This window comes from Rhinoderma darwinii, chromosome 1, assembly GCF_050947455.1.
Source record: "Rhinoderma darwinii isolate aRhiDar2 chromosome 1, aRhiDar2.hap1, whole genome shotgun sequence".
NCBI lineage: Eukaryota > Metazoa > Chordata > Amphibia > Anura > Rhinodermatidae > Rhinoderma > Rhinoderma darwinii.
Genome location: NC_134687.1, coordinates 450,519,655 through 450,533,551, shown reverse-complemented (window position 1 = coordinate 450,533,551; position 13,897 = coordinate 450,519,655). Strand labels below are relative to the sequence as shown.

General features: G+C 44.7%; 1 protein-coding gene across 1 annotated transcript in view; it reads left to right on the top strand.

The window, feature by feature from the left end:
* LOC142743395 (solute carrier family 2, facilitated glucose transporter member 11-like) overlaps positions 1-13,897 on the top strand; it is a 63,491-nt gene that overhangs the window by 16,022 nt on the left and 33,572 nt on the right. Inside the window, exon 6 of the mRNA XM_075854141.1 lies at positions 2,381-2,529. Coding sequence (XP_075710256.1) covers positions 2,381-2,529 — 149 coding nt within the window. The remainder of the gene's footprint in view (positions 1-2,380; positions 2,530-13,897) is intronic.

The following is a 13,897-nucleotide window of genomic DNA, read 5'->3' as shown; positions in this document are numbered from 1 at the left end:
GCGCTCCATTCATTTCTCCGGAGCTGCCGACACAGACCCCGGAAGTCCGAGGTTTGTGATGGAGAACTTCAGGGGACTTTGTCCCCCGTTCTCCTTATCGCTGCCAGCGAACACACATGTATCCCCTGTCCTGTGGAGAGGGGATACATGTCTTTTGTTTAATGGCAGAGCGGGGAGATACCTCCCTGCTCTGCAGTAGTGTTCAGTGGCGTCCCGCTGTAGCAGCCATAGCGGCTGCTAGCGGAGCCTCCGGCCATGGAGGGGGCCCGTGCCGGCGGGCGACACGGGCCCCCTCATGCCGCGGGCCCCGTAGCAGCCGCTACTTCTGCTACGGCGGTAGTTACGCCACTGTGTAGCGGTAATGACCAGACAAAGAAATAAATGGTAAGTCAGTGAACCTCCCCAGTCTACAGGATAATAAAGTGCTGATGCATTACATGGAATTCTCATAGGTCAAGTACAAATTTTTCAAGAAAAATATAAAATCAAATGTATATATCAAAATACTACAATATAACTAAATAATTACCCACAAATTGCACATAAATAATGTGACATCCAATAAAAAACTGTATTGCAAAACAAGACTGTGAGGCTGGGTTCACACGACCTATTTTTAGGCGTAAACGAGGCGTATAATGCCTCGAGTTACGGCTGAAAATACGGCTCCAATACGTCGGCAAACATCTGCCCATTCATTTGAATGGGTTTGCCGATGTACTGTGCCGACGACCAAAAATTTACGCGTCATCGTTTGACAGCTGTCAAACGACGACACATAAAATGACTGCCTCGTCAAAGAAGTGCAGGACACTTCTTTGAAACGTAATTTGAAACGTAATTTGAAGTCAATGAAGAACAGCTCAAAATTACGGGCATCAAAGACGCCTCGCATAATGCGAGGAGGAGCTTTTACGTCTGAAACGACGCAGCTGTTTCTCCTGAAAACAGTCTGTCTTTTCAGACGTAAAAGCCACTTATCGTGTGCACATACCCTGAATCTAACCCTGTGGGGTTAGACAAAAAATTGTCAGCCTTGCAAAGAGCAGAGAGTCAAGGGAGGATAAGGTGTGTCTGCTCAAGGCATACACTACAGCTTAAAGGCTATGTAAACCTTTGATGGGCACTTTTTTTTTTAATAAACAGGTCAGTTAGTGTGTTTGGTGTAACTTTATAGTTAGTCTTTATTAAAAATGTGCTTTACTATTTAAGCACTATGTATACAGAGTAGCTGTATGTAACGCTAAATCGTGTGCCCATCAGGTATGTGGGACTGATGGGTTCAGTAACAGCGGGTCCTGCATGTCTCTGACACACAGGATCCACCTGTTATCCATCACATCTAAGTTCATAACATAGATGTGATAGATTACAGGTGGATTCTGCTTGTCAGAGACACGCAGGATCCGCTGACACTGAACCCGCCAGGTCCGTCAGGTAATAGCGATCGATACAGAGCAGCTGTATCTCAAAAAGTAAAACTAATGTTTACTAAAGGCTAATTAAAATGTTACACCAAACACACTGACTGACCAGTTTATTAAAAAAAAAATGCCCCTCAAAGGTGTACTTAGCCTTTAAGGCCCACGTGTATCGCTGATAAGAAATTCAGCTCTCTCGGGGGATTACTATCTGGCAGATGAATTGCTACTTATATACCCATTATGCCTGAGAAAGACGTTGGCGTCAGTACCCTCGATCTTTGAATTGCTAGGTGAGGGCAGAAGCCTGTTTAGAAAAGGGTTCTTTACAGTTAGAGCAGTTAAAGCCCATTTACATGGGCCAATAATCAGCAGAACGATCGAGCACATTGTTTATGCAGTCTATAAAATCATCTTTGTCGGTAGAACATCTCCCCATCTCCCGATCGTTTGTCCCCATACAGTTTGCATGGGCTTGTGTAAACTAAGCACTGATCGACTTTTTATATCGTCGATAGGTTCTCGTTATGGGCTGAAATCTGCCTGTGTAAACTAAGCCTAAAACTATGGAATGCCCTACCACCAGAGGTAGTAATGGTAGATACAACAACAAAAAAGGGCCAGATGCTTATGTATTGACAATTGAGGGTTATAATTCATTTAGCAATGAATGACATATAATTGATCTAAGAAAGGTTGACTTGAGGTTAATGTTCCCTGTTTTAAACTAAGTAGCTATGATAGCAACAATGCTAGCTACTGAGCCAATTGGCTTCTTATGAAATTGGTTCATGTGTTTGTGTTTCAAATAGAGATAATTCGATTGTAAGCTCCATTGGGGACAAGAACTGATGGCAATCTCTGTACATAACGGAATGTGTTGGGGCTAAAAAAATAAATATCTGGTGTAAACAGCCTGTGGTCTGAGCTTCATGTATTGTGGTTTCATCTGTACACAGGGAGATATTTGGGACAGAATTCTTGTGGCCTCAAGTTCTGCTCTTCAGTAGCATTATATCTCTTGTTCAGTTGGCTACTCTTCCCTTCTTCCCAGAAACCCCAAGCTACTTACTATTGGTAAAAGGTGACAAGGAAGGTTGCCTGCAAGGTAATTAAAACGCTGTAGTCATTGAAACATAAATTTGGGACTAATATTTGACCAGTAGAATAAGAAGCTGATTTTTATCACAAAATTCTTCTACTAAAGATAATGAAAGTCTGCTATGGTTATTATGAGCATAGGCTACAGACATTGTAGCCACTTGTACAGCTTAAGAACATTCTGTACACATCAGCACATACACTTGGAACCATGTAGGGGAGCACAATCTGAATTTGTAGTCCAGATCTCGACATCATCCCTTAAACTGTCGAGGAATAGTTGAACCGAAGCTTCATCTTTCATTAACGTTGGCCAGGGGCGTAGCTAGGGAAGGCAGGTGGGGCATGTGCCCCAGGTCCAACTAGGAGGAAAGGAATGGGGCACCGGACCAGGCGACACTGGCATAGTTGCCAAAGGTGCCGAGTTTGCCAGGACTGTTCTGAATTTACAGAGACAGTCCCGGCAAATTACTGTCCCGGACGTGTCCCGGCAACTGCCATATTCAATTGTATCCTCGTCCTCGGGACACAGATACAATTGAATATTATGGCAGAGTAGGAAACTTGCCGACCCTCTGGCCGGAGATTCCACTCCTAGAGGTAGCCCCTGATGTCGCTGTCCATATATGGATAGTCAGGGCCGCTATCAGGAATTACTGGGTCCCATACAGCCAAGATGTCTGGGCCCTCCTCCATTACCAGGGGTGGACAATGGAAATTGTGGCGCTCATGTCTGTACGTTATACGCGTTAACCGATTTTGGTGCTGATCTCAATTATAGTGAACCAAACCATTGTGCAGGCAGCAACCGGTTAATGCCCTGGATTTTGTTCAATTTAGCCAAAACGTATCCCACTGTATGGCATATAGTGGGATAGGTCGCCTGGGGAGTGGAGCTTTCACAGGGCTGGAGTCCCCCGGAAGATCTTCTACTAGCGCTCTGCCCAGAAACTCTGGGGCTGTTTCTTATGTCTATATATGTAAGGTTTCGTTCACATCTGCATCGGGACTCCGTTCATGGGTTTCGTCTGACTTTTCCGTCAGGGGAACCCATGAATGGAAACCAAACTGAAACAAACAGAAACCATATCCATTTGCATTACCATTGATTTCAATGGTAACGCATCAGTTGCAAATGGTTTCCGTTGGTCTCCGTTCTATAAGGTTTCCGTTGTTTGGTCAGAATCAATAGCGCAGTTGACTGCGCGGTTTTGATGTATTTTTTTAACTGCACCTCAAACGCTACATGTGAATATACCCTCCCCCGCTCAAAAACTATAACTAAACTTTTGCCTCGCATAACATCTACAGCAAAGCGCCCTTACCCGACACAAATAAACTACAAGGGTCTATTTCATGAATATTTCATAGAGCCGCAGTTGCTCCTCAGCAACAATAGCCCAATATTAGAAGGACCTGACACAAGATTCTAGAAAGAGCCCCAAAAAAATCAATCTAAGAACACTGCCGACGGGTCATGCTCTATAGCAGGGGTCTCAAACACGCGGGCCGCATGTGGCTCGTGTGGCTGTCATCTGCGGCCCGAGGGACACAGAACCGCTAGTACAGACTCTGCTCCGGAACGCTGGAATTCCCTGACATCGCTGTCCACATACAGTGAAGGAAATAAGTATTTGATCCCTTGCTGATTTTGTAAGTTTGTCCACTGTCAAAGACATGAACAGTCTAGAATTTTTAGACTAGGTTAATTTTACCAGTGAGAGATAGATTATATAAAAAAAAAAAAACAGAAAATCACATTGTCAAAATTATATATATTTATTTGCATTGTGCACAGAGAAATAAGTATTTGATCCCCTACCAACCATTAAGAGTTCAGCCTCCTCCAGACCAGTTACACGCTCCAAATCAACTTGGTGCCTGCATTATAGACAGCTGTCTTAAATGGTCACCTGTATAAAAGACTCCTGTCCACGGACTCAATTAATCAGTCTGACTCTAACCTCTACAACATGAGCAAGACCAAAGAGCTTTCTAAGGATGTCAGAGACAAGATCATAGACCTGCACAAGGCTGGAATGGGCTACAAAACCATAAGTAAGACGCTGGGTGAGAAGGAGACAACTGTTGGTGCAATAGTAAGAAAATGGAAGACATACAAAATGACTGTCAATCGACATCGATCTGGGGCTCCATGCAAAATCTCACCTCGTAGGGTATCCTTGATCCTGAGGAAGGTGAGAGCTCAGCCGAAAACTACACGGGTGGAACTTCTTAATGATCTCAATTCAGCTGGGACCACAGTCACCAAGAAAACCATTGGTACCACATTACGCCGTAATGGATTAAAATCCTGCAGTGCCCGCAAGGTCCCCCTGCTCAAGAAGGCACATGTACAGGCCCGTCTGAAGTTTGCGAATGAACATCTGGATGATTCTGAGAGTGAATGGGAGAAGGTGCTGTGGTCAGATGAGACTAAAATTTAGCTCTTTGGCATTAACTCAACTCGCCGTGTTTGGAGGAAGAGAAATGCTGTCTATGACCCAAAGAACACTGTCCCCACTGTCAAGCATGGAGGTGGAAACATTATGTTTTGGGGGTGTTTCTCTGCTAAGGGCACAGGACTACTTCACCGCATCAATGGGAGAATGGATGCAGCCATGTACTGTCAAATCCTGAGTGACAATCTCCTTCCCTCCACCAGGACATTAAAAATGGCTCGTGGCTGGGTCTTCCAGCACGACAATGACCCGAAACATACAGCCAACAAAGGGGTGGCTCAAAAAGAAGCACATTAAGGTCATGGAGTGGCCTAGCCAGTCTCCAGACCTTAATCCCATCGAAAACTTATGGAGGGAGCTGAAGATCCGAGTTGCCAAGCGACAGCCTCTTAATCTTAATGATTTACAGATGATCTGCAAGGAGTGGGTAAAAATTCCATGTGTGCAAACCTCATCATCAACTACAAAAAACGTCTGACTGCTGTGCTTGCAAACAAGGGTTTTGCCACCAAGTATTAAGTCTTGTTTGCCAAAGGGATCAAATACTTATTTCTCTGTGCACAATGCAAATAAATATATATAATTTTGACAATGTGATTTTCATTTTTTTTTTTTTATATAATCTATCTCTCACTGGTAAAATTAACCTAGCCTAAAAATTCTAGACTGTTCATGTCTTTGACAGTGGGCAAACTTACAAAATCAGCAAGGTATCAAATACTTATTTCCTTCACTGTATGAACAGTGATATCTGAGGCTTCCCCAGAGCCGGAGTCCCATGCAGAGCGCTAGTATAGGCTCTGCTCCGGGACTCTGTGGAATTCCCTGACATCACTGTCCATATATGGACAGTGTGTCAGGGACTTTCCCAGAGTGGAGTCCCGGGCAAAGCACTAGAATCGGCTTTGCTCCGGGACTCTGTGGAATTCCCTGACATCGCTGTCCATATATGGACAGTGTGTCAGGGACTTCCCCAGAGTGGAGTCCCAGGCAGAGCACTACTATAGGCTTTGCTTTGGGACTCTGTGGAATTCCCTGACATCGGTGTCCATGTTTGGACGCACGATGTCTGGGGCTTCCCCAGAGCGGAGTCCCGGGCAGAGCGCTAGTATAGTCTCTGCTCTGGGACTCTGGGGAAGCCTCTGACATCGCTGTCCATACATCAACAGTGATGTCAGGGGCTTCCCCAGAGCGGGAGTCCCAGTGATGTCAGGATCACAGCTGGAGTCCCAGGAAGAGCCTACTAGCGCTCTGCCCAGGACTCCAGCTCTGGGGTTGCCCCTGACATCCATGTCCATATATGGACAATGATGTCAGGAGCAGAGCTGGAATCCCAGGCAGAGTGCTAGAAGCGGCTCTGCTCCAGGACTCCTGCTCAGGGCAAGCCCCTGACATCAATGTACATATATAGACACTGATGTTAATGGCTTCCCCAGAGTTCCGGCGCAGAGCCTATACTAGTGCTCTGCTCCGGGACTCCGGCTCTGGGGTTGCCCCTGATATCACATTCCGCTCCAGGAGGATCCCCTGACGTCACTGTGTATGGACAGTGACGTCAGGGGCTCCAACAGTAGAGGAATCCCCAGCCAAAGTGTCAGAAACGCTCTGGCTGGGGATTCCACTTCTAGAGGGAGCCCCAATGGTGCTATCTACTTGGGGCGTGTGTGGCATTATCTGCAGAGGGCACTGTGGCAGCATCTACGGAGGGCACTGTGGCAGCATCTATGGAGGGCACTGTGGCAGCATCTACAGAGGGCATTGTGGCAGCATCTAAAGAGGACGCTGTTGCATTATGTAGGGGTGTGTTGCATTATCTACAGAGGGCACTGTGCCATTATCTACAGAGGGCACTGTGGCATTATCTACAGAGGGCACTGTGGCAATATCTGCAGAGGGCACTGTGGCATTATCTGCAGAGGGCACTGTGGCATTATCTGCAGAGGGCACTGTGGCAGTATCTACAGAGGACTCTGTGGCAGCATCTACAGAGGACACTGTGGCAGCATCCACAGAGGGCATTGTGGCGCTATCTAAAAAGGGGCTGCCCAATCTTGACATGTGTGTCTGCCAAACACTGCTAACTGAGCCGCCGGACTGCATTTAGCGACACTTAAACTGGAAAACTGGATTGTTGATATAAGCACGTGGAGAAATCTCTCAAATTTTAAACCTAGCGGTATTATTATAGTAATGTAGTATTATTATTATAGTAATATAGTGTTATAGTAGCGTAGTATTATTATAGTAATGTATTGTTATAGTAATGTAGTATTATTGTTATAGTAATGTAGTGTTATAGTATTGTAGTATTATTGTTATAGTAATGTAGTGTTATAGTAGTGTAGTATTATTATAGTAATGTAGTATTATTATAGTAGTTCAAATAACTAATTGATTAACAATAATTTTGTATTGTATCAAATTTTAAAGTAATGCGGCCCATGAACGTCCCATTTTTTCTATATGTGGCCCACTTACCTGGCCGAGTTTGAGACCCCTGCTCTATAGAATGCTGCCCTATAGGGATAGACGCCCTCATGCCCTATCGGGGCCTTTTTAGGTAACAGAGGGGAGTCCCCAGAGGAGTAACTTGAAGCTCTCGTAAATTACTATTACCATGGTGGATTGTGGGTACTCATAGTTTAAGTGAAATCTCCTTTGGGGCATTACAAGTACCTGGAACTCATCTTGTAGCTTCTTCTCAATCCACTCCGGCACGTGTATAAATGTCACTTCCCTCTCTCCCAGCTTCGGACGAACCATCATCTCCACGCGTGGTGGCGCCCGGAAGCTGTACCTAAAACATGGAGCAGTGAATGATGACATAACAGGAATCTGGGAAAGCTGAGTGGCAGTGTATACTGGACTTTTAATGGCGGCCATTTTGGTTGCCACCCAGATTTCTCAGGAAAGGATATAAGTAAGAAACAATTGAATAGAATTTTTAAGAACTTGTCAGAGGAGGCGACTTGCGGACTTCTGGGATAACGATTGTTATAACATATTGAAGCAGTTACCATATGCGGTCAGTAGGTGGTGGGGGGATGCTCACCGTCAGCGTACCCTCCAGCTCCTGCAGCTCCACAGTCAGCAGCAGTGGGGTGTTGGACACCTCTTCTATCTTCCTCTTGATGTACTCGTTCTCTGTGGCTCTCTGAAAATATAGATTTTATCTACAAAGCTCAGAATCCGGCGACCGGTGAATTATAACCATTTCATTTGCCATGGTTTTGCGAATATCTCTGCAAAAAAAAAAAAAACACAATATGACCATAACCTGTGACTATATGCTACATAAGTTCCAATACACATGGCATTTAGGGTATGTTCACACAGCTTATCTTCAGCCGTTTTTCTAGGCCGTAAATGGACGGAAAACGACGGAGAAATCGTAAGCAGAACGCCTCCAAACATCTGCTCATTGATTTTAATGGGAAAAACGGCGTTCTGCTCCGACGGGCCGTTTTTTTATGCGGCTGTTTTTCGGCCGCGAAAAAGAAGTGAAGGTCACTGCTTGGGAAGTTTTTGGAGCCGTTTTTCATAGACTCTATTGAAAACAGCTCCAAAAACGGCCGTAAAAAATGCAGCGAAAAACGCGAGTGGCTTAAAAAACTTCTGAAAATCAGGAGCTGTTTTCCCTTGAAAACAGCTCCGTATTTTCAGACATTTTTGAGTTTGCGTGTGAACATACCCTTACAGTCAAATCCCCTGTCCCCCACAAAAATTGTGTAAAGGCTACAGCCGCTACACCTTTGAAAACCTTTTTGTATCAGTGTGTTTTGTGCAATTTTGCAATTACATTTTATTCAAAATAATTTTTACTTTTTGAGATACAACTGCTTTATATCCTGTATACAGAGCAGCTGTATTGTGCGCTGAAACCTTTATCCTTCAGGTCAGTGGGACTGACGGTTTCAGTGACAGCGGATACTGCGTGTCTCTGACACGCAGGATCGAGCTGTTAGGCCGGGTTCCCACAGGTCGAATACGCTGCATAAAAATCACGCAGCGTGTCCGACCTGGAACCCGCAGGACATTCCGTCCAAATAAATCGCACCACAATGTGGTGCGGTTTTTCAACGGAAATTCCTCTGCGCAAAAAAAGCGCTCATACTTACCCCCTCCTCTGACGTTCGCTCCGGCCTCCCTGGATGACGTTCAGTGGCGGATTAAGTAAACCATGGGCCCTGGGCTGTTCCTCAAGCTTGGGCCCCCTTGTCCACCACCGCCCTGCCACGTCATGTCTATATTAAACACCACCTTTCTGTGTGAGCATTGACAAATGAGTGCTACGATTCCCCATGTCAAAGGGCTGTGTCCCTACATATTGACAGTCTCCAACCATCGCTGACTGTATCACACTGTGTAGGGAAACATCCTCCTGACAAGGGGAATGGTAACACGCATTTGTCTATTAGTCCTGGGTACACAAAGACTTTATGTGGAATACAAGGATTTCCGATAACTGACATGTCAGGAGAGGTGACAGATCTATAAATGCAATGACTCACAGGAGATGTCTTCACTAATGGGTCGTTCTCTTTTCTTCTCCATCTGACACAGACCGCTATGGCGACTTCTCCTGATGACTGCAGAGTTTCCTGATGAGAAATCTTTTCCCCATTCTGTAGCCATTTTCAGCATCTATAGCAACATAAAAATTCAGACATAAACACCATAAATTGTCTTATACCCCAGACCCCTAAGCAAATTAAGACCCAGGCCCAGACATTAACTCAAACCAATAAATTCAGTCCCCAAGAGGTAACTAAACTTTTAAAAAACATTTGGCGTGTCATAGTGAGAGTGATATGTCAGAAGTTTTGATCGATGGGGGTCCCAGCATTGAGACCACCACCGATCACTAAAACAAAGCAGCAGGAGTGCTCGGGTGAGCGCTGTTCCACTTCATTTCTGATTGTCTTTCCTCGTCGCGGTGTACGGACTCATGGACTTTCTGTTGTGCCCATAGACCGCATGCTCGGCTATCAGAGGAAAGACGATCAGAAACAAAGTGGCTCCTCACTCACCTGATCGCTTCTGCCACTTTGTTTCAGCGATTGGTGGGGTCTCAGTGCCCGGACCCCCACCGATTAGAACATTTGACATGTCACTATGACATGTAATTTTTTTTAAAAAGTTTCGTTAGTTACCCTTTAAGCAGTCAGACACCCCTCCCCAGTGCATCTGACTGACTGCTGAGTGCCCTATGGGAGGGTCTAAGCGTCTGACACTTAGGGTGGATTTACACGAGCGTGTGCGTTTTGCGCACGCAAAAAATGCGGCGTTTTGCACGCACAAAAGACACTTAACAGCTTCGTGTGTCATCACCATATGATGCGCGGCTGCGTGCCTTTCGCGCAGCCGCCATCATTATGACACTCTGTATGTTTGTAGCACGTGGTGCTTTTCTGTTTGCAATCATAGTTTTACTGCTGTTGAGCAAATCACGCACGTCCCACGGAGGTGCCTCCGTGTGGCATGCGTGATTTTCACGCACCCATTGACTTCAATGGGTGCGTGATGCACAAAAAACGCAGAAATATAGGACATGTCGTGAGTTTTACGCAGCGGACACACGCTGCGCAAAAATCACTGACGGTCTGCACTGCCCCATAGACTTGCATAGGTCCGTACGACACGCGTAAAAAGCACGCACGTTGCACGGACGTATTACACGTTCGTGTAAATCCGCCCTTATGGCTCTGTGGGGGAAGGAGTTATTCCCCTATAGAACCCTCAACAGTCAATCAAACGCTCTGACCCCCCCCCCCCCCCCCCCCCCCCCTCTGCAGTATAATAACTACTGAGGGCTCTATGGGGGAGATTATACTGCTTGGGGGGTTCTGAGCATCTGACTTACTGCAGAGGGTTCTATGGGTGGGAAATTATTTCACACACAAAAAATGTGAGATTAAACACCCTATATACAATTCACACTAACACCACACACTATATATTCAAACCACACACACTACACGCACACACTATATGGACTTACATTATAGACACTATAAACACAGCACACACTATATACACAGCACACACTATATAGACTATATACACAGCACACACTATATACACAGCACACAATATATACACAACACACACTATATACACAGCACACACTATATAGACTATATACACAGCACACACTATATACACAGCACACACTATATACACAGCACACACTATATACACAGCACACACTATATAGACTTACATTATGACACACATAAACACACACATAAACACACACACACACATAAACACACATAAACACACACACACTTACCACAGTCTCTTCCTCTGCGGTGCTTGTCTCTGGCAGCCTCCAGGACCTTAATCATGTGACTGTGACGTCACCACAGGTCCTTCACCCTCTAGTTTCAGTTTTGCCGTTATCAGGCAGCTGCTGGAGATTTAAACAGGGGGGACAGTGCACAGCAGCACAGAGGAGCAGACTGTCAGGGAGACTCCAGCACCTGCCAATCACAATCTCTGACAGTCTGCTCTCTACAGCTGATGTTCTGTGCCCCTGTTCCCTGGCCGCAAATGACTCCCCCTGCACATCCCCCCCCCTCCTCTTCATCAGCAGCACATGGGACCGATGACCGCTAGAATGCGGCCGGCAGCAGCCCTGGAGAGTTTTTCTTTCACTTGTGTGCGGTTTTGGCAGCTATGGGCCCCTGTGCAGCCCTGGGCCCCGGGCGGCCGCCCGAAACGCCCATATGAAGATCCGCCACTGATGACGTTGCAGGTCATGTGACGCTGTGTGATTGGATGCAGCGGTCACATGGGATGCAACGTCATCCCAGGAGGCCGGACATGATTTAAATTCCGCACCAGAGGTCAATTTATTAATGTTTATGCTACGGTTTTTTTCCGCAGCGTGGGCATGAGATTTACAAACTCTCATCGTCTTTGCTGCTACTGTAAATGCTGCGGAATTTCCGCACAGAATTCCGTTGCAGGAAATTCTGCAGCGTTTATGCTACGTGGGAACCCGTCCTTACCGATCACATTTAAATTATAAACAAAGATGTGATCGATAAGACCTTGATCCGACCGATGTCACTGAACATGTCAGTCCCGCTGATCTGACGGATTCAGGTCTCAGAACTAGATCCAGCTGCTCTGTATACAGGATATAATGCAGCTGTAGCTCAAATAGCAAAAATAATTTTTAAGAAAATGTAATTGCACAGTTGCACCAAACACACTGATAGACATTTTTATTTTAAAAATAAGTTTTAAAAGGTTTACATAGCCTTTAAACAGAATCCCCTGATATGTTGGACCGCATGTTGGCCGCATTTCCCGGACCGAACACAGTGCAGGGAGCCGGGCTCATGGCATCATAGTTATTGTCCTATGTTTCAAGGTCCCAGGGAACAATATAATCTATAGTGTGGAAATTTAAATACCACCAGAGGGCATATAAAAAAGAGCATTTTATTATAATGGATAACAGCAAGAGAAAATATGAATGGCAGAATAGCAATAGAAATTTGAAAAGATATTGGTCCGGAATTCCATCTCCACAGAGTTTACAAGATCCCAATAGGTGAAAACAATCTAAAGAGAGAAAAAAGAGGATTTTTGTTTATTAACCCCTTCCCTCTTTAGCCACTTTTGACCTTCCTGACCGAGCCTCATTTTTCAAATCTGACATGTGTCACTTTATGTGGTAATAACTCCGGAATGCTTTCACCTATCCAAGCAATTCTGAGATTGTTTTCTCGTGACACATTGGACTTTAAGTTACTGGCAAAATTTGCTCGATATGTTCAGTATTTATTTGTGAAAAACACCAAAATTTAGCGAAAAATTGCAAAAATTAGCATTTTTCTCAATTTAAATGTATCTGCTTGTAAGACAGGCAGTTATACCACACAAAATTGTTGCTAATTAACATCCCCCATATGTCTACTTTAGATTGGCATCGTTTTTTCAACATCCTTTTATTTTTCTATGACGTTACGAGGCTTAGAACTTTAGCAGCAATTTCTCACATTTTCAAGAAAATTTCAAAAGGCCATTTTTACAGGGGCCAGTTCAGTTGTGAAGTGGCTTTGAGGGCCTTATATATTAGAAACCCCCAAAAAGTCACCCCATTTTAAAAACTTCACCCCTCAAAGTATTCAAAACAGCATTTAGAAAATGTCTTAACCCTTTACACATGTCACAGGAATTAAAGCCAAGTAGAGGTGAAATTTACAAATTTCATATTTTTTTGCAGAAATAAATTTTTAGTACAATTTTTTTTATAACACAGAAGGTTTTACCAGAGAAATGCAACTAAATATTTGTTGCCCAGTTTCTGCAGTTTTAGGAAATATCCCACATGTGGCCGTAGCGTGCTACTGAACTGAAGCACCGGCCTCAGAAGCAAAGGAACACCTAGTGGATGTTGGGGCCTTATTTTTGTTAGAATAAATTTTAGGCACCATGTCAGGTTTGAAGGGCTCTTGCGGTGCCAAAACAGTCAAAATCCCCCAAAAGTTACCCCATCTGGGAAACTACACACCTCAAGGAAATTATCTAGGGGTACAGTGAGCATTTTGACCGCACACGTTTTTTACAGAAATTATTGGAAGTAGGCCGTGAAAATGAAAATCAACATTTCTTCAAAGAAAATGTAGGTTTAGCGATTTTTTTTCTCATTTCCACAAGGACTAAAGGAGAAAAAGCACTGTAAAATTTGTAAAGCAATTTCTCCCGAGTAAAACAATACCCCACATGTGGTAATAAACGGTTGTTTGGAGACACGGCAGGGCTGAGAAGGGAAAGAGCGCTATTTGGCTTTTGGAGCTCAAGTTTAGCAGGAATGGTTTGCGGAGGCCATGTCACATTTACAAAGCCCCTGAGGGGACAAAACAGTGGAAACCCCCCACAAGTGACCCCATTTTG